We start from the raw sequence: 20,000 nt of genomic DNA on the forward strand, positions 1-20,000 counted from the left end.
TCACTTAATATGCCAATGGTCAATGCCCATGCCCGTGTGCAAACTCTGATCAAATGGCCAACCCACTGAGGAGAAAAATTGATGAGCAAGGACAGACATATGATATAGTAGGATAGTAGAATTGTAGTAGGATAATTGTATATATAATCCATATATATTAAACAAAAGTTTCTCTACTATCCCAGAATTGTCCCAGACACCATGTTTGTGTCCCTGTACAACGGGGCTTCCTTAATTACAGGCATGTTTACAAAGTATTATAGACATGGGCTTCATAGAAAGTGTTACCAATATTTGTAATTGGCTGACATTCCTGTGAGACCAGCAGGATTCCTGCGGTAAAGGAGAATGAATTCAAACTTAAGACGTTGATGAAGTACATGTCCACCACTGCAGAGTCTAGGCATTTGAATCCTCTGCGGCGCATCCAGCTTGGCTGAACGTCTGTACGACGCACAATTGGCTGTGTTTGGGGCAGGGAACCCAGGCAGGGAGGGCGATCTTTGTCGCTGCGCTAGCAACTCCTACGGGCCCGTCAGTGGGGAGGGGTGTTGAATTGGAGGAGTAGGACGGAGGTGCTACATTCTCCCTGTGATGACTCATCACTGGCAGGTGCACCAGTAGGGTACAACAGCGGTGGCAAAACAACAGAAATGTGTGGGGAGGGTTAACAGGGCATTATGTGGTAAATTGGGAGAAAAAAGGGGTAAAAATAGCTGGCTACTCAAAAGGGAAAAAAGTACAGGAGTGCTACTTCATGGGAACAGGCAGTAGAGGAGAAGTGAAAACATACATGTAGAAGTGGGTGAGAGTCGTTTTATTACACAGAAGTTCAGTGACGTTAAGTTAATTAACTTGACATGTTGCAAATGCAAGTATTCTTTCCTAGAATGGTTTGGGGCTTGGGGTATTCATCTTAAGTCACCCCCCGCATCCTTATCCTGCACCTAAACCCCACTAAACCCATGCGTAAACTTAACCCACTCGTAAAGGCCGCGCTATGGAGGAATACAAGGTCACCCTTTGTATATACCATCTGGCTGTGGCCAGATTATGCTATACCGGACACCTCGTGCAAAGCAAACTGGCTTCAGCCTAGTACATTCACTAGGTTGGTTTGGGGCATAATGGTGCCCCACACCATCGTACATCTGACTTGGAATGGTCTCGTAATGTTACATTGCTCTGCATGGTAGACGGGACAGGACAAAAAGAAAGATCAATACAAGATTAATCAGGACTGAATGTAAGTTTGAACAGGAACGATATTTAGGAGTCTTAAACGGCCGTCCACAACCATAGCTATAACCATATTGTTCACCGCTGTCTTCAATATACTGTAGTTGTGGTGTGGAGTCTAACATCCACTTGAGTTAGAACGATTTTTAAAACAATATCTGTGCTGCTCCTTACACCCAACCAGAGCAATGTCCAAAGAGGTTTGAACTGACTGCCATTGGGTCCTTATAGCTGACCGATGCTCTCACTAATGGAACATTTTCAATTATTAATAGAGAGTGTACAGTATGTGCAAGTTATTTTGTACAAGCAGACATTTTGGCCTACGGGTGGCGTTAGAGGAATCCATGGGGTCACCTAAATCAATAGTGTACTGTTCATGAGTAGTGTGCTCTGTAAACCTTTAAACCGTTTTATTTTATTATATTTATGTGTACCTTGTTGTCTATGTCATGTCTGTAAAACCATTGTAAATGTAAATGTTTTGTACACAGGGCGCCATTGAAAAAGAGACCCTGGTCTCAATGGATTTCCCTGAAATAAAGGTCTCAATCAATCTGTAGAGCTGAATTGAAGGGTTCAATTTCCAGTTTCCATGACAATCCAGTAGGGCTGAAAGATTATTAATTGCAGTTATTGGTAATGATGATTCTAGGTGGAAAAGGATGTGTATACCATGTTCTCTGTAACATATCATAATGTATCAAATGTAATGAATTGATTACATAATTGTGAATAAAAAAAATCTAAAACATTTTTCAATTAGTTTCCTTTAATTGTGCAGCCCTACAATCCAGCTACCGGTACTCGTTTTCGAGACATGTTGTTTGGGGACCAAAGTTGTGGACGGATTGACCGACGACAGGAATCGCTGTCCTCGGAGCCCCGTCGCTAAAAACATTCAGCAGGCTAGAGCATTGTATTGCATTGCATTCACTCCCGTGTCATCCTCCAACCAGCGCCGAGGTCGTCGTGCACGTGCAAGTTCACATGCGCGTTTGTGTGTGTTTATAAGTGTGTGACAGGACCCAGCATGAAACAGCAGGTGCTTCCTGTGTATCAGCGAGCACTGTGTCAGAGCTGTGTGGAGACGTGGTGTTAATTGTTTTTGTGTCGCGCACACACTGACAGAGAGGCATGGTGTCACACTGTATTACATCAGACACAAGATTGTAAACTCCTGATGGGAGGAAGAGAGCATACACACTCACACGCACGCACTCGCACACGCACACGCTCACACACACACACACACACACACACACACACACACACACACACACACACACACACACACACACACACACACACACACACACACACACACACACACACACTTTAGCAAATTACCTGCCATTCACATTCAAACCACCACCAATCAAGACATGTTAAAAACACAAGGATTGTACAGTACAAGACTTTCTGGTTACTAGGAGGTGTGACCCCAACTGTGCTGTATGTGTTACAGATACATACAGATATGTATATTACTGTCAATATATTGCACAGTACAAGCAAGCAAGCACAGTAACACAATGTGTATTATTGCTGTTCTTGCCTGCTTGTAACAGCCTTTTTGGTTAACTTCCATTCGTGCCATATCCATTCCAAGTTTCTGAACCGTTTACCCCCAAACAATAAAAAACATTTCCATTCGCTTTCTGCCATGAAGTAAATTGCATGATTGGTCACTAGCTTGATGTGAAGCTACTAAGTGAGCCAGATTCAATCTTCAGCCTGGAGCACACGGTTGGTGTGGTTGGACTGATTGGTAGAATTCACAGCCATGGCTGCATGTAGGCCCACTGTGAGACACACTGGAATGAAGCAGCGCTGCCCTGGTCGCTCAGCCACTGAGTGTGTATTGAGGTATAGACACAGATGACCCACTTGCTTATGCAGTGGTGTAAAGTAACTAAGTACATTTGCCTCAAGTACTGTACTTAAGTACAATTTGAAGGTATTTTTACTTTACTGGAGTAATTCCGATTTTCAGTACTTTTACTCCACTACAATTATATGAAAACTTTAGTTACTTTGTAGTTATAAATTATGACATTATAAAACATACATTAACCACTTTAGTCCTATTTTATACCTAGGCTATTTGAAAATAGCCGATCTACAAGCTCACAACGCGTCGCATCGCGACGCGTTGTGAGCTTGTAGATCTGCTATTTTCAAACATTTTAGTACTTTTACTTTTGGTACTTTAAGTACATTTTGATACCAATACTTTTGTACTTTTACTCAAGATTTCTTTTAATTCAGGACTTTATTTTTTTTGCATTATTGATACTTTACTTAAGTAAAATATCTGAGCACTTTTTCCACCATTGGTATTGAGTTATAGACACAGATGACCCACTCGCTTATGCCACAAGTTTGAATCCGGCTCACAATCCGTGTCACACATTATCCCCTTTCTCTCTCTACACTCTGGTTCCCTTGCCTCTCTCCACCGCCCTGTCAGAAAATCAGAACGCCCTCAAGCGATTGAATTATTCCCCAGTCTCTCTGTTTAGGGTTAGCTTTGTTTTTTACATGCAGCTGCGTTTCGTGAGCTGAGGCAGAGTTGCCAGGGTGAGCATGGGGCGTGGGGGGGGGGGGTGGTGGTGTGGTGGGTGGTGCAGGTTCCTTTTCTGAAGACAGATTTTGTCGTTAACCTGTCTGCCTGCTGGCATCAGGTGGAAGAGGAACCAGGAAGCGTGTGCTGAGCAGGGGAACGCTAATCAGCAGTGTCACCGCCTGGTGATGGCAGGAAGGATTAGAGGAGTAAAAATAACTTCCCTTTCATACCGTGTGTGGATGTGTGTGTGTGTGTGTGTGTGTGTGTGTGTGTGTGTGTGTGTGTGTGTGTGCGTGTGTGTGTGTGTGTGTGTGTGTGTGTGCGTGTGTGTGTGTGGGGGGTGTGGGGGGTGTGGGGGGGGGGGGGGGTGTTTGTGTGAGGGGGGGTTTGGGCAGGGCTTTGTATTGCTAGTGTGTTCCTGTGCGCTATGTTTCCCCGAGCTGATTGCATGCATGGTGATGATATTCCGGTTTGTCATGGCAGAGGATTCAATGCAATCAATTTGATGTCAATATTTACACTTGAAAATGGTGACAACAAACAGCACATCCGCTGTTTTGCCGTGTTCAGATTTTAGGGCCTAGAGCGTGGCCTGGCTGCTCGTCCGGTCAGTGTGCTATGGAACCGTACAAGCGTAAAACAAGCTGCCCTTGAGTGTTGGGGATGAGGGTGCTTCTTGTGACAGCTGCACCTTCATCCCACTTAAGCTGAAGTTGAGTTCAGAAGGTACGGTAAAGGTTGCTATGGTAATTAATGTCAATAGAATACACAGATGAACAGACTTTTATCAATTTACCTTCATATCCCCCACTCCCACCATCTCTTTTTCATTTCCCTCGGCACATGGCTGATTGCTATACTCTTATGTGCGCAACACCGTCGTACGATAGAGCATAAATCAGGCTTAAACCAGATTAAACTTGAAACAAAACGAGTTCATATCCACAACATAGGGAATCCTTTCCCAGCAGTTGGCACGTGTTAAGCGACAGAGGACAACTGTGCTACGAAGAACTGCTTAACGACACTCAGCTGTCCAGTGTCCACTCAACTGTGAATTTTATGCATCCAAACTGTATGCAGACAGCATATTAAAATCTCTCTCTCTCTCTCTCTCTCTCTCTCCCCCAGACTACCTGTGTGGACCAGATGAGAACGTATACAACATCGACTTCACCCGGTTCAAGATCAGAGACATGGAGACGGGAACGGTGCTGTTTGAGATCGTCAAACCCCCATCCGCAGGTCAGACACTTCACTCTGGGAATGCTGGGAAAATATACTGAGTTCTCCAATTGGGCAAATACGCATATTTTAGTGATATGAAAAATATAATATATTATATATTATTTTTCAGTAGATAAACATAAAATATAAAACATAAAAAAGGTGCAAATTTGAATTGTCGTTAAGGAAGTTTAGAGCAATCGTCAGTACTATACAGTATAAACATTTTACAGAATTATGTTCGATCCATAAATACTAAGCAGTGTTTAAATATTTTTTATTACATTTTTATATCGAGAATATTTACTGAGTAAATATGCCTTTCTACAGCAACCGCCTGGTTCACATCCATTGACTCTCACATGTTCATAAAGCTGTGTGAACAGTATATCTCAATCAATCTGATTATTGATACTTTACTCTTAAACTCAGAAAGACCAGGAGAGAGGAAGGATATTGATCCAAATGCCGGCCGCTTTGTCCGTTATCAGTTCACCCCAGCCTTTCTCCGACTCCGACAAGTGGGAGCCACGTAAGTGTGTGTGTGTGTGTGTGTGTGTGTGTGTGTGTGTGTGTGTGTGTGTGTGTGTGTGTGTGTGTGTGTGTGTGTGTGTGTGTGTGTGTGTGTGTGTGTGTGTGTGTGTGTGTAGTACAGTAAAGAACTAGAGCTCGCCATTACAATTCATGTTGGATGGTACAGGTTCATTGTCTAACCAAAGTACCTCGTCTTTCTACCAACTGGCCCCCCCCTTTCTTCTCTCTCTGTCTCTGTCTCTGTCTCTGTCTCTGTCTCTGTCTCTGTCTCTGTCTCTGTCTCTGTCTCTGTCTCTGTCTCTCTCTGCCACTTCCAGGGTGGAGTTCACTGTGGGAGACATGCCGATTGACAACTTCAGGATGATCGAGAGGCACTATTTCAGAGAGCAACTTCTGAAGAGTTTCGACTTTGAGTTTGGCTTCTGCATGCCCAGCAGCAAGAACACCTGTGAGCACATCTACGAATTCCCCCCTCTGTCAGAAGACATCAGTGAGTACACACACACACACACACACACACACACACACACACACACACACACACACACACACACACACACACGCACACGCACACGCACACACACACACACACACACACACACACACACACACACACACACACACACACACACACACACATTTACACTAACACAAAGTAACTAGCGCACACGTTTTGTTTTAGTCAGTGGTGTAAAGTAACAAAGTACATTTACTCAAGTACTGTACAATTTTGAGGTACTTTTACTTCAGTATTTCCAATTGTCTATACTTTTACTCCACTACAATTATTTGAAAACTTTAGTTACTTTGCAGATATAAATCATTACATTATAAAACATACATTAACCACTTTAGCCTTATTTTATACCGAGGCTATTTGAAAATAGCCGATCTACAAGCTCGGAGCTTGTAGATCTCCTATTTTCAAACATTTTAGTACTTTTACTTTTGGTACTTTAAGTACATTTTGATACCAATACTTTTGTACTTTTACTCAAGTAAATTTTGAATTCCAGAGTTTTACTTGTAACAGAGTACTTCTACATTGCAGTATTGATACTTTTACTTAAGTAAAACATTTGAGTACTTTTCCCACCATGTTTTACTAAACTAAAGTATCCAAGCCTTTCTAAGCTTTCTTTCTCTTTGTCGCCCCCTGCAGTGAGAGAAATGATGCTGCACCCATACGAGACGCAGTCGGACAGCTTCTACTTTGTGGACAACAAGCTGGTGATGCATAACAAGGCAGACTACTCCTACAGTGGGGGATCCTAAAGGGCCCCACGGGGGGGGGGGGGGCGCTCTGCACTGATGGACAGATGGATGTTTGGACAAACTGACAGAATATACCACTTCTGTACACGGGTGGGGTTGGTGGAGTTCACCGTCCCACACATCCCACATTGTCTCTCGTCTATCTCCCGTTCTCTTTCTTTCTCCCCCCCCCCCCATCCTTCACTTCTTTCTGTCTTCGTCTGTCCTTTCCACTGAGCAGCAGTGGTCCCGCTGATCATGATACGATGCCATTCAGAACCCCAAGATACACCAAGATATCTATCAATTGTAATGTTTGTGTGTGTGTGTGTGTGCGTATGAGTGCGCGGGTGCGTGTGCGTGAGAGTTAGTATGTGTATCTATTGATCGTGCGTATCAAAGCCTGAGGACATTACCCAACGTGCGTGCGCACAAACGCACACACGCGCGCGCACACACACACACACACATACACACACACACACACACACACACACACAGGAAGTGCAGCATTTAGAATAGCACTGCCATCGATCCTATTGATTACCATAAGTGGAAACCAAACTATTTGGTAGCCAGGCAAACCAAGCTACGTTGTCCTTTGAAGTAACATTTACTGTAACGTATAATATGAAATCTTAGATTTTCACTCTCTAGCCAAGTCGCAAATACATCTATATCTACAAACTTCAGCAAAAACAATGTATTTTGGTTTCATCGATATTTAAGGTTGGCATTAGCGTTAAGGTAATAAATGTGTCAATGTTTATGTATTGACCATAGATCTTTGTACATCTCTGAGGTTTTTAAATAATATTCCTCCGATTCTGTGTGTGTGTGCGTGTGTGTGTGTGTGTGTGTGTGTGTGTGTGCGCGCGCGTGTGTGCGTGCACATGCGTGCGTGCGTGCGTGTGAGAGAGAGAGAGAGAGAACAAAGAGACGTTTAAACACGCACTTTCCTTGTTGGGTCTTTGCGTGTGGTTTTATGGATTTGTTCAGATATTCCTTGTGTTTTGTAGGAGTGTCTGTTAGAATGCATGTCTGATAACAAATATACATAGTAGTTTTACAGGCAGAATTGGTGACACACCGTTTTACAAAGCCTTTTAGGGCATTTTGTATACAATAGGCAATAGTTTAAAATCAAGTTTATCTACCCCAGTTCCTTATTCCTCGTCCTAGTTATGTGTGTGCTTTATCTTCTGTAGGGCATACTGTGTGTTTTCATTCCATTTGCTCAAAGCACAACATCTCTACAGAGCCAACAATAAGGGAACGTTTAAATGTACAATCGATCTTTTGTCATCTGTGTAGCCGCCATCTTGCCCTTGCCATGTGTTACAGTATGTTGTGTTAGAGGGGAAAGACTGTGTTATCAACGAATTATTCCATGTACATTGTCAATGTTTTGGTGTTTGTTGAAAGAATGTTTGGTGATAAGCTCTTCATAAGGGAACAAAAGGTTAGCTGGATTTGTAAACGTCAGTCTTCTATTGAGAAACATATCGCAAAAAAGGAAACTATGAATTAACTCGAGACTTGTGGAATGTAGAAGACATTTTATTGAGCGGAACTCTCATGCTTCTCCCTTTTATTCTTCTCGCATAATTGAAGCTAGGGCTGGGTGATATGAGAAAAAATCTACCGTAATATCACAATATGTTTGACAAAATACCTCAATGTCAATATAGTGACAATGTCGTGGGGTTCTATCTGTCTCTCATATCACTATATATATATATATATATATATATATATATATATATATATATATAGCCCAGCCCTAATTGAAGCTATAATTTAATGTAAGGTAAAAAAAAAAAGAAGAAGGACAAATCCTTCAAATTGTTATGCTTTATCTTCTTTTATGTTCCTTTTCTCCTCTTTCCTATTTATCTACCTACCTTTCCTCTTTGACACGTTCCAATGAATTAGGACCGCTCGCGCGTGCTCCTCCTAGCCACATTATTGCACAAACTCTTGTCTCTAATGCAGTGGTTCTCAACCTGTAGGTCGATACCCGGGTCTCCACATGATTTCTTTTTGGGGGGGGGGGGTCCCCAGATGACAGCGAAGTGACCATTTAAGGACTTTTAAGGCCTTTTTATTACCTCAAAAAGAAAGAAAGAAAAGAAAAAGAGCATCAAATGTATCAACAAACTATTCTATAAAAACTGGTCAAACATTGGCCAAACATTTTGAAAATAGCAGATCGGCTATTTTCACAATATTTATCTGTGGAACCGAGTCACACTAAAAATGTAATGCCTCAACTCCTACAATTCCAAGTGCTTGTCAGGGTGGGGGTCCCCAGTTCAAATATGATTATTTTGGGGGTCCCCAGTTCAAATATGTTTATTTTGGGGGTTCACAGCCTGAAAAGGTTGAGAACCACTGTCTTAAGAGGTCATAATATTACCTCCTTTCTTTCTTCCCTCCATCTGCACTGCCATCAGTCCCAGCTCAGAGCTGGGAGGTCCAGTCACACAGGGGAGTGAGTGGTGCTGTCAGAAGCATGCTTAAGACTTGACTTCGTTGGCTAGTGGGGGATGTTAACAGATCAACTTGAATGTTAGTCAAACAATGTAGAGCAGATTTATTTATGACAAATTGTGACGTGTAAAAAAAAAGAAGAAAAAAAGTTTAAAAAAATATTTTAAATTATGTAATTTTTTTGACAAATCAAATGCTGGTGTGACTGAACAAAACAAAACAAAAAATAAAGGTTTATGTGGCTTTTTGAAATAACATGTGCTATTTGTTGCTGTCTTCTTTGTTCCTGATTTGTGTGAATAGAAACTGAAACAGAGAAAATCTATTTAATTAACAAACGGATGCTTTATTTCCATCTATAAAACTGTCACCCTTAAAAAATTATTGTCTATTGGTGTGCTGGGAACTGCGTGGGTTAAACAATGCTGACTCAAGATGAATCTTGGGGTACATTATGCACGCCAAATAACCTCATCCACCCACAGATGTGACGGTAAGTGCGCACTTTGCAGCCAACTTGTAAAATACTTTGCATTCTAGCTTTGTGAAGTGATAAAATACATTTGTTCTTTCTGCTGCAAACAATCTGTATACATTCCTTAGGGACAACAGCCCTAACACAAAAACTTAAATCACATTTCATGATCACAATTATTTCAATTCAATTCAATTCTAGAGGCAAATCCCAACAAGTTGTCTGAAGACAATTTACATATAGAGCAGAGACCCAACATTTCCCTCCTGTAATTAAAGGACGACTTCACCCATTTTCAACCTGTCTTCATATAATGCTCATCGTAATATGGCACCATTTTTGTCTACTCAGTCTGTGTCTCAGAGGAGGGCTGTGGACAGTTCAGAAACCCGTCTACCAGTGACATCAGGGGAATCCAAGCTAATAGAAACCACAGGCTTTCTATTCCTGGAAAGTTAGCATGCTATAATGGAAGCCATTGTTCTCGCGTTAATTAAAGAAATTATAATAATATTGAAGGAAAAGAAAAACCTACCTAACAATGATGTCACTGGTAGACGGGTTTCTGAAGTGTCCACATCCCTCCTATGAGACACAGACTGAGTAGAAAAGAATTACACCATTTTATCAGGAGCATTAGTGTTCATCTATTATACATTATATGAAGATAGGTTGAAAATGGGTGAAGTCGTCCTTTAAGTATAGCCTTGTAGCCCATAGGTCAGGATCTCCTGTTTCTGTAGCGTGGCCATGTTTATTGCAAATGCACCATATTCAGGCAGGACAACTCTGACATACTCTCCTTTGACCCACTCCCCCCAAAAAATCCATCCATCTAGCCAAAGGGGAATCCCCATGTCAATGTAGATGATAGGCTTCTGGGGTTCAGTCAGTAATCTGTACACAAAGAAACTGTAATTCTTTAACCATGTACTAGAGCAGGGTTTCTCAAAGTGGGTGCCGTGGTGACGCAAGTCCTGGGGTGCCGCAGAATACTTTGATAATTTTATCAGTTTATCAATATCATTTCAGTTTAACCACTTAGACCCCCTTAGAAAAAGTTGCCGATCTGCAAGCTCGCAATGGGTATTTTTGGAGAATGTACCCCTCAGAATAGGGATGCTGCGGTACAAGTGGTTAAATGTCAAGTATAAAGTTATTTTCAATCTGTCCTAGTGGAAACGGATTTACATATTTACGTAATGTTATATGACATGCAAGGTGCTATAAAGTAACAATGTAATTCAGGGGTACTGTGGATGACAAAGTTATTTAATGTTTGAGATCCACTGTAGAGAGCACCTAATAAAGTTACATTCTCTTTTCTTCAAAGCATATGACACCCAAACATATAACAAAATGTTCAACACAAAAGCTTTTATTGATCCATCAAATAGGACCATAAGACAATTAATGAAGTCCTTTCTCAACTCACCCACAAAACAGTAGTGTCCACAAAACAGAACGTCTTTGAGAAAACATGTTTTAATCACAATCATCATTCAATGCCTTTGGGGTATAAACACATATCTACAAACACGTGTCATAGGCTATACTGTAAATGATAAACTCATGAAGATCCATTACTGTCAAGTCCTTTTGAATTTAAGAAAATTACATTATTTTGTTTAAGGTAGAGATCCTAGGTGGTGGAGTACACCATTTGAACATTATTAGTTGATATTCTATGAGTCAAAAATATATAAATTTTTGGAAACTTTTTGCCTATAATGACATGCCCAAAATCGGGACGCCAGGCCAGGGTCAAAGTAATCTCTCAAGAACAGATTCTGCTCTGCGTTAAACAGCAGAGGGCGCTGTTTTTCATTCTTATTTGGTTCTGGGTTCCCAGATTGGGGTCAAAGTGGCACACTCCCAGGAAGTGGGATAACTTTATCTTTGCTACCACATCTGTCCTGACTGGGTCTCTCTCATTAATATTAATAAACTTTATTTGTATAGCACCTTTCATGACATGAAATGCAGCTCAAAGTGCTTTACAGAGCAAGAATACAATTACAGAAAAAGTACAACTAATTTAACAATAAAGCAAAAATGAAAAGCAAAAGCATAAAACAACATCAAAATAAAAGCAAAAAAGACAGTGAATCAGGCAAAACAGTGAGGACATGAATAACAACACAGAGATTTAAAAATCTACTAAAAGCAAGAGCGAAGAAATCGGTCTTGAGCTGTGCTTTAAAGCTAGACGCTGCCTGTCTTAGGTGTAATGGGAGTTTATTCCACGTCGTTGGCCCGTAGAAGCAGAATGCTGCTTCACCGTGTTTTTTATGTCATTGTAGGCACTTCGAGCAGGTCAGCACTAGAGGGGGCGGTTTGGTACATATCTAGGCAGGCAGTCATAGAGGTAGGAAGGTGCCAGACGATTTAGAGCTTTATAAACAAATAAATAATGTTTAAATCAATCCTAAACAACCGGGAGCCAATGTAGTGAAGCTAGAACTGGAGTAATATGGTCTCTCATTGAGTCTTGAAGTGATAAAAATGCTAGAGGACAATTTAAATACATGTAACAGATGTAACGTTGACTTGTGTAGTGTTGGCCCAGTCAGGGAAGGTATTGAGGTTAAACATGGTATACCCCCAGGTGTTGATGCTCAAGTTGATGGTCACAATTCCAATGATGTTCAGCATGAAGCCAGCCTTCACCTGAAGGGACAGACAGTCACACACAGCAGGATAGCTTCACACATTCACTCAACTTCCAGAATTTCAACTGCTGCCTTATATTTGTATGTTGGAATTCAAGGGTGTTTAAGAAAATGTCATATACGTTGTCTTATTCAAAAGCTCACTTTTAAGAATACCCACAGAGCCCATTAAATCAAAACAAAACAAAAAAATTAGCTTCGTCCTCCGTTTACAGCACTGGATCACAGGATTATTATCTGGGCTATGACCCTTTTCCTCCTCTGTTGTAACTGTGGGGCACTCTGGTTAACCACTTGAGCCCTATTTAAAAACAAATGTGAAAATGGCCGTAGATTTGCTCATTTCACTATTTCTGAACAGTTTTTGATAATCTTCGAACATTTTCACCTACAGTATTAGCCTGGTAAACCCTCCCTCCGGAAATCTCAATTCCATTTCATTTCAGGAGTGAAATGGAATTGAGATTTCCGGAGGGAGGGTTTACCAGGCTACTACAGTATAATGTCATGCCCAAAATAGGAACGCCAGGGTTATAACATGCTTAAGCATGTCAGCTGAATGTAAGTGTGACTGCCTCCAGGAGGTGGCACTGTGGGCTTATTCAAGAGCATATTTCTGGAGAAGCAGCAGAGTTGTCTGTCATGCTGGAAAGCAGAGGAATTGTGGTGGACATCTACAGAAACGTGTGTGTGTGTGTGTGTGTGTGTGTGTGTGTGTGTGTGTGTGTGTGTGTGTGTGTGTGTGTGTGTGTGTGTGTGTGTGTGTGTGTGTGTGTGTGTGTGTGTGTGTGTGTGTGTGTGTGTGTGTGTGTGTGTGTGTGTGTGTGTGTGTGTGTGCCTCACCATGTCTAAGACCCGGAGGCCTCCAAAGGAGAAGGCTATAGCGTTGGGCGGTGTCGCCACAGGCAGCATGAAAGCCAAAGATGCAGCCTGCACGCATGGAATCATCACGTACAGGGGGTGCAGCTCTATGGCTGTGGCCTGAAGAACAGACACACACACACACACACACACACACACACACACACACACACACACACACACACACACACACACACACACACACACACACACACACACAGGCTTATTTGATCAAACTCTGGCTGTTTTGGTGTTGTATAAATAGGTGTGTGTGTGTGTGTGTGTGTGTGTGTGTGTGTGTGTGTGTGTGTGTGTGTGTGTGTGTGTGTACCATTGAGGCCAGTATAGGAAGGAACAGGGTAGTGGTAGCTGTGTTGCTGGCGACCTCTGTGAATGTGGCCACCAGCAGGCAAACCAGCAGGGAGATGGCGAAGGGAGGAACAACCTTCAGTGGAGCCAAGCTTGCCCCCAGCCACGTAGACAAACCTGATACCTGGACAAATAGAAAAATGAAAAAATAAAAATAAATAATAATAATGGTGGTGGGCCGCCTTGTTGCTGAGTATAGCACGTGTGCAGATAGTTCTCCAACTTCCGTCATAACCACGCCTCCAGGACCCCACGTGGTGACACAGACGTTTCGCTGACTTCACTGACTGTCACAACCCAGACTTAAAGCCCTATATACTGTAGGCTACTTTGTTGTTTGTATGACGCATAGCAAAAATTGCAGATCTACAAGCTTACAAGCTTACATCACATGCATTTTTTACAACGGCTTTTCTGAGCCTTCATTTGATAGACACAGTGGAGACAGACAGGAAACGAGAGAGAGAGTAGGGGAGTGACATGCAGCAAATGGTCCGGCCGGGAATCAAACCGGGGGACTTGCTGTCAGGTAATGCCCATGTAGTATGGGCCCAAACCACTTGGCTTTCGTGTTGCTGCGCCAAACATCTTGAAGGTTTGAATTTATTTTACATTTTTATTTCTACAATGACATGCCCAAAAGGGTTGAACCATAACCCAAAGTCAAAACCAGAGGATGATAACCAAGGCCCATCACTTCTCAATCAATCAACCAATTAACCAAGCAACAAATCAATCAATCAATCAATCAATCCATCAAAATAGTCTCATCACAAGGCAGGCGCGCTGAAGGAAGTGGGCTTGAGCCCAGTATGGTGACCAGTGACCACTCAGTGTTGTCTGTGTCGTTAACAGATAGGGTGGTATTAATCTATTTCAAAATTGCATTGTTCTTGACTATGAAAGTAAACCAGACTACGTTGAGTCGACGATGTCGGCATCTGGAAATATTGATATTTTCTGCTGAATATTAACAAACTTTTAAACTAACCATTGTAAAATGAATCAATATTGAGCAAGTACATGGCCTATTTCTCACCTAAAATATTATCAGAAACTATTTTCTGACAACACAGATGTCAGGAGCAACCGCCTGGGCCCACCATATTGCATGAGCCATTATATCTGCCTATATGCTCCAGGTCTAAAGGAGGCGCCACCTTTTCTCTTTCACTCTCACTAGTGTCAGTCTTTGGGTTTTGTGGGCAACGCTAATGACTTAAATCACTGATAATCACTGTCTTCATAGCTATGGGGTGTGTGGCCATTGCATAAGTTAAGTGGGTGAAAAGAATTACACTAGCTGGCGGTTCAGTTAGAACAATTTACTGTACCTCACTGCCGGCAGCCAGAGCGAAACCTCCCCCTAGCAGGAGGATGATGTTCCAGGGCATCCGTTCATGGACCACCTGCCAGTTCAGCAGAGGAGGGGGCGACTTCACCTCCTTACCTAGGGGAAGGGAGAGCATAACATCAATGATCTGCTCTTCATCGTCATGCCGCTCTCATCTTCTATTAGCATTAGCATTGGTATTGTGATTAGCAGTTAGCAGAAGGAGAAAGTACATGACTCTAACAGTACTCTAACGCCATCTTTTAGACTATTTCTTTCCCTTCTTTCTCACCTTCTTCGTCGTACCCGTAGCCTCCAAAGCGGGGCAGCTGGGAAGGGATGACGAAGAGGAGCATGGACATGAAGATAGCAGTGGTTCCATCGGTCACAAACTGTCTGTAAACGTACAGCAGAAGAGATTATATTACAATACTTGTATTTATTTATTTACACTCAGTACTTTACTGTGTTAGTGTATTCATGTAAATATCCTTTGGCTTTGCTTTGTTGTGATAAGTGTGATACTTAAGTAAAAGTATCAATACTGCAATGTATAAGTACTCCGTTACAAGTAAAAGTTTTACTTGAGTAAAAGTACAAAAGTATTGGTATCAAAATGTATTTAAAGTACCAAAAGTAAAAGTACTAAAATGTTTGAAAATAGCAGATCTACAAGCTTACAACGCGTCGCGATGCAACACGTTGTAAGCTTGTACATCGGCTATTTTCAAATAGCCTATGTATAAAATAGGGCTAAAGTGGTTAATATATGTTTTATAATGTAATAATTTATATCTGCAAAGTAACTAGTAACTAAAGTTTTCAAACAATTGCAGTCGAGTAAAAGTACAATATTTGCCTCTGAGATGTAGTGGGTTAGAAGTAAAAGTATAGACAATTGGAAATACTCCAGTTAAGTCAAAATTGTACTTAAGTACAGTACTTGAGTACATGTACTTAGTTACTTTACTCCACTGCTCATTACACGTGTGAACTATCTGAGAGATACAGGGGGTTGTGAGATGGACACTGACAGAGAGGGAAAGGGTTATTGAGAAGGAGAGAGATCTGTATACAAAAATCGTAGAGAGCGAGAGAGACCTTGTTCCACCCTTGTTGAAAAGAATGGTGGCCCAGCCGTCAATGAATCCTGGTTCCCTGGTGAACCAGAGGACAACCAGACTGGTGAAGATGCTCAGCACGGCCACCTCCGCAAACGTCACCCCACCCAACTTCCTATACTCCTCCTTCATCACTTCGTATGCTTCCTTGTCTCTGTGCTTGTCTTTGAGGCCACAACCAAAGGACTTCTTCATGCTGGGCAGAAAGGTACAAAGGCCAACAGCAGGGATTAGTAAATGAATCAAGGAAGTGATTAACGACTTATTAACTTATGAATGTAGACAACAAGTGAATGAATGGACAATGGTTAGAAGGTCAAGGGTGATTATAGGCTTATGTCTACTCTATTTCGACACTTGTACTCTACTAAACAAGGCTAGTGTAGGCCCTACAAAATCCCCACTAGCAGCCCCTAGAGGCTGGACATTTTTGGCTTTGTATGGGTCTAGAGGAAAGGTCATCAGGTCACTCAAATAGTTAAGGATAAAAAATTAAGTAAAAAATATGGACATAAATGGGACATAGTTAAAATATATATATATGTTTTTCTAAATTTAGAGTAGCCAATTATTCTTTTCTCCCCAATTTAGTCGTTATGTCAATTGATTCCTCCCCACACACATTTCTGTGTTGTCACTGCTGTCGTATCCTACTGGCTCACCTGCCAGTGAGGAGCCTCCACCGGGAGGACGTAGAGCCTTCGTCCTGCTCCTCCCGCCCAACACTCCCTGCTGACAGGTGCCGCCCCAGCCCGTAGGAGTACGTGCAATGACCAATATCACCCTCCCCGCCCGGCTTCCCTCCCACCGAACACGGGCCAATTGTGTTTGTGTAGACGCTCGACGAAGCCGGATGCACCACGGCGGATTCGAACCCACAACCTCCGTGGTGGTGGGCAGTGACTTCACCACTGCGCCACCCGAGCACCACTTAGCCTCTGATGGCTGACAGTGAGTCCCTGGTTTGATTCCCGGGAAGACCTTGACTGTATGTACCATAAGTTCATTCCAATTCAGGAGTGTATTTTTAATACTGTTGTTTAATGCAGCCATTATCAGTTCCTATTTCATGATTTGTGACACAGTGTTTTTTATCAGCTCGCATGAGCCCCTCACTTGATCCTGTGTATTCTATTGTGAATTTTACATCAATATTGGAAAATGTTGTAATTGCTTTTTGTTTCCTGTGCTGTGGAATGTTTAAAGTAATACTAGGTAACTTTTTCAACAAAACTAAAGTTAAATTGTATATCTTTTGCGAGTGGCAAAAGTTTCACAACACCCACTCCATGAATTTCACCCCCGAAAGCCTTTTATACATACATATATTTTCTATTGAACGGTGATAAGGGTGTCTTTCCCGCGAAAATGACGTCATGTAGCCGGAAAACGGAAACGGAAATGCACCGGTTTCCTGTTTGGCCAGGGACTACCGCACCGGTTTCCTGTTTGGCCAGGAACTACCGCGCTAATAACAAAAGGGAAACTCACGCTGATTTTAAGAGATTGTATGATTTGAAGATCGAAAAACAACAGAAAAAGAAAACACAGCTCACGGTAACTAAAGCTCCACTGGCTAAGAGAAACGATCCACAGATTGTATAAAACAATTAAAAGAACGCTTTTTGAAACGCTTCCGTCTTCCGGTGAAAACAAATGGAATTCTGGGTAACAGAGGAATAAACGAACGGCCTGCAGTGACGGTAATGACCAGCAGAGGCTGCTAAAAATCGTTATTTGTGGACCTGCATTGTATAACTTTAACTGTAATGGAATATACTGAATGTTGTAATTTTTCATTTTCAGATTGCTGCAGTCCTAATATTTCCAATCAGATGACTTACTTGAAGCCCAGGTACAGGAACTGCAGCCATAACCAGGAGAGTGCCAGCATGAGCAGCGCATTGGGGAAGGCAAAGGCAAACCAGCTGGTAAAGTTGATTATGTCACCATTGTTGGGAAAGAGCCTTCAGAGGAAGAGAGGGGTTGAGGAGATGGGAGAGATAAAATATATGATGGGAAAGGAGAAGGGGAAGGATATTTGTTTAATTTACATATAAAGAGTTTCCTATATTATAAAATTGTTTCTGTGCTGAAGTGTTGAGACACTCAGGCCCTATTTTGTGCGTCTTAAGTGCAGGTCTTATGACTTAACTTAAGACCTGGAGGCGTGGCCAATGCTGTTTGGCTATTTTGAGTGGCCACGCCTCCAGGTCTCAAGTTAAGACATGGCACTTAAGACACGCAAAATAGGGCCCTCGGGCTTAATTAATTGCACAACCCTAACAACAAAAATGTATTTAATTTGAAATCATATGAATTTTACTGATCTGTTTTATGAGAACCTCACTTGTCTACTTGACCCTTCAGGATGAGGTTAGGGGTCGTGCCAGTGAGGGTGGCTGTCCCGCCGATGCTGGCAGAGTAACACACACTCAGACTCATTCCCTTTTTCAGGCTTCGGTACTTTTCCTCCCTTAATATTCTCCTTCTTTCCAATTCCGCATCAACACTCCGGTCCTGATCTGGATACTCTTCTGGAGATCGGTCATGACAGTAAGAGGAAGGACAGAAGTTTGAGGTGAAGTGAGTCACTCAAGAACTTATAGCAATGTAGGCCTACTTCTGTAGTCATCTCAGAAATCTATACCCCAAGCTTCTTGACATCGATCGTGATTTCCGTTAACAGCTACATGCACAAAGTCTGAATGAGGATTTTAGGTAAAGCAACATGATATGTTTCTGAGTTTGAGAACAGAATTGAGACAGGAAACCATTAACTAAATGTTCACTGAAAAAAAGCTTTTTCAGCTGGAAAATTAAATCAAACAATTATATATTCCTCTAACATTACGCAAATGTGACCTGTTGTGTATGTATGTATGTATGTATGTAGGTAATAGTATGTATGTACTGTATAGTATGTATTTTTGTATGTAGTATGTAACTATGTATCTCTCCATCCATCCATCCATCCATCCATTATGCCTGTATCTTCATCAGTCAGACATTTTTCACTTACTCACTCTGACCTCCGACCGAGGTTTGTCGTCTTCTGACGCGATCTTCCCGTTCGGCGTCTCCCCTTTGTCCTGCTGGGTCTCCAGCTCAAAGGCCTGGTTGTCCTCCCCTGAAGCCTGCAGCTCGCGTTCTTCGGCCCGGGCCTCCGTGGCACTCAGTTGATCCAGCACGGCCTGGGCGATGGGCAGCATCATGGCGGTGGTGGCCGTGTTGCTGATCCACATGGACAGGCAGGCCGAGATGATCATGAAGCCCATCATGAGCCTGAGGGAACAGCGGGAGAGATGACCAGAGCAGGGCTGGATGACATTGGCATATCGTCACTCCTTGTGGAAATCTTGTAGGTCCTATGTATGGTTAGAATTATGGCAATACAATACCAACTGTGGTGGTTGGAGCTGGTCTACCTGCTCTTTTATTGAGAAATGTATGTGTACTGTATAGTGTAAAACAATTATTGCATTTATAATTGCGTGAAGGTCAAATCACACTTCATCCTCTGCTCAGAAGGAGCTCTGTTAAAGCTCAACAGTAGACATGTTGGTACTCGCGCAGGAGACCAGGGTGCGAATCCCGAGAAGGACGTAAGTTATGTATCGCAGCAGGAAATTTCACTTTAAAACTATTGGGACCTAATTTCATGACTACACAGGCTTTTTGTGTGCACTCCAGTTTTTAGGTTGCTTGATTGAACATTTACATATTTGATATTAATTTAATCAGACACACACGCCTCTTATAAGCCCATTCAGCTTCAAACTCATTTGATCGAAAACACAAATCCCTGCTTCTTATTATATTGTCCTTTCTACGAGACGTTTTCTGTAATGTG

The 20,000-nt window shown here is 42.1% G+C and overlaps 2 protein-coding genes across 2 annotated transcripts in view; one reads left to right on the plus strand and one right to left on the minus strand.

Annotated features, from left to right (window-relative positions):
* The window catches only part of unc119a2 (unc-119 lipid binding chaperone a2), a 23,251-nt gene extending 13,691 nt beyond the window's left edge, over positions 1 to 9,560 (plus strand). The window contains exons 2-5 of the mRNA XM_080435847.1: positions 4,940 to 5,053; positions 5,468 to 5,567; positions 5,887 to 6,059; positions 6,732 to 9,560. Coding sequence (XP_080291973.1) covers positions 4,940 to 5,053; positions 5,468 to 5,567; positions 5,887 to 6,059; positions 6,732 to 6,844 — 500 coding nt within the window. The 3' untranslated portion in view covers positions 6,845 to 9,560. The remainder of the gene's footprint in view (positions 1 to 4,939; positions 5,054 to 5,467; positions 5,568 to 5,886; positions 6,060 to 6,731) is intronic.
* Positions 9,561 to 12,311: 2,751 nt separating this feature from the next.
* Positions 12,312 to 20,000, minus strand: part of LOC308090672 (solute carrier family 13 member 2-like) — a gene marked incomplete at its 3' end in the record, with an annotated part of 10,446 nt that continues 2,757 nt past the window's right edge. The window contains exons 4-12 of the mRNA XM_080435938.1: positions 19,174 to 19,432; positions 18,498 to 18,619; positions 17,992 to 18,114; positions 16,128 to 16,343; positions 15,319 to 15,422; positions 15,028 to 15,143; positions 13,656 to 13,817; positions 13,307 to 13,444; positions 12,312 to 12,461 (exon numbers count right to left, since the gene is read on the minus strand). Coding sequence (XP_080292064.1) covers positions 12,312 to 12,461; positions 13,307 to 13,444; positions 13,656 to 13,817; positions 15,028 to 15,143; positions 15,319 to 15,422; positions 16,128 to 16,343; positions 17,992 to 18,114; positions 18,498 to 18,619; positions 19,174 to 19,432 — 1,390 coding nt within the window. The remainder of the gene's footprint in view (positions 12,462 to 13,306; positions 13,445 to 13,655; positions 13,818 to 15,027; positions 15,144 to 15,318; positions 15,423 to 16,127; positions 16,344 to 17,991; positions 18,115 to 18,497; positions 18,620 to 19,173; positions 19,433 to 20,000) is intronic.

Source organism: Gymnoscopelus braueri, assembly GCF_963280865.1.
Source record: "Gymnoscopelus braueri genome assembly, chromosome: 8".
NCBI lineage: Eukaryota > Metazoa > Chordata > Actinopteri > Myctophiformes > Myctophidae > Gymnoscopelus > Gymnoscopelus braueri.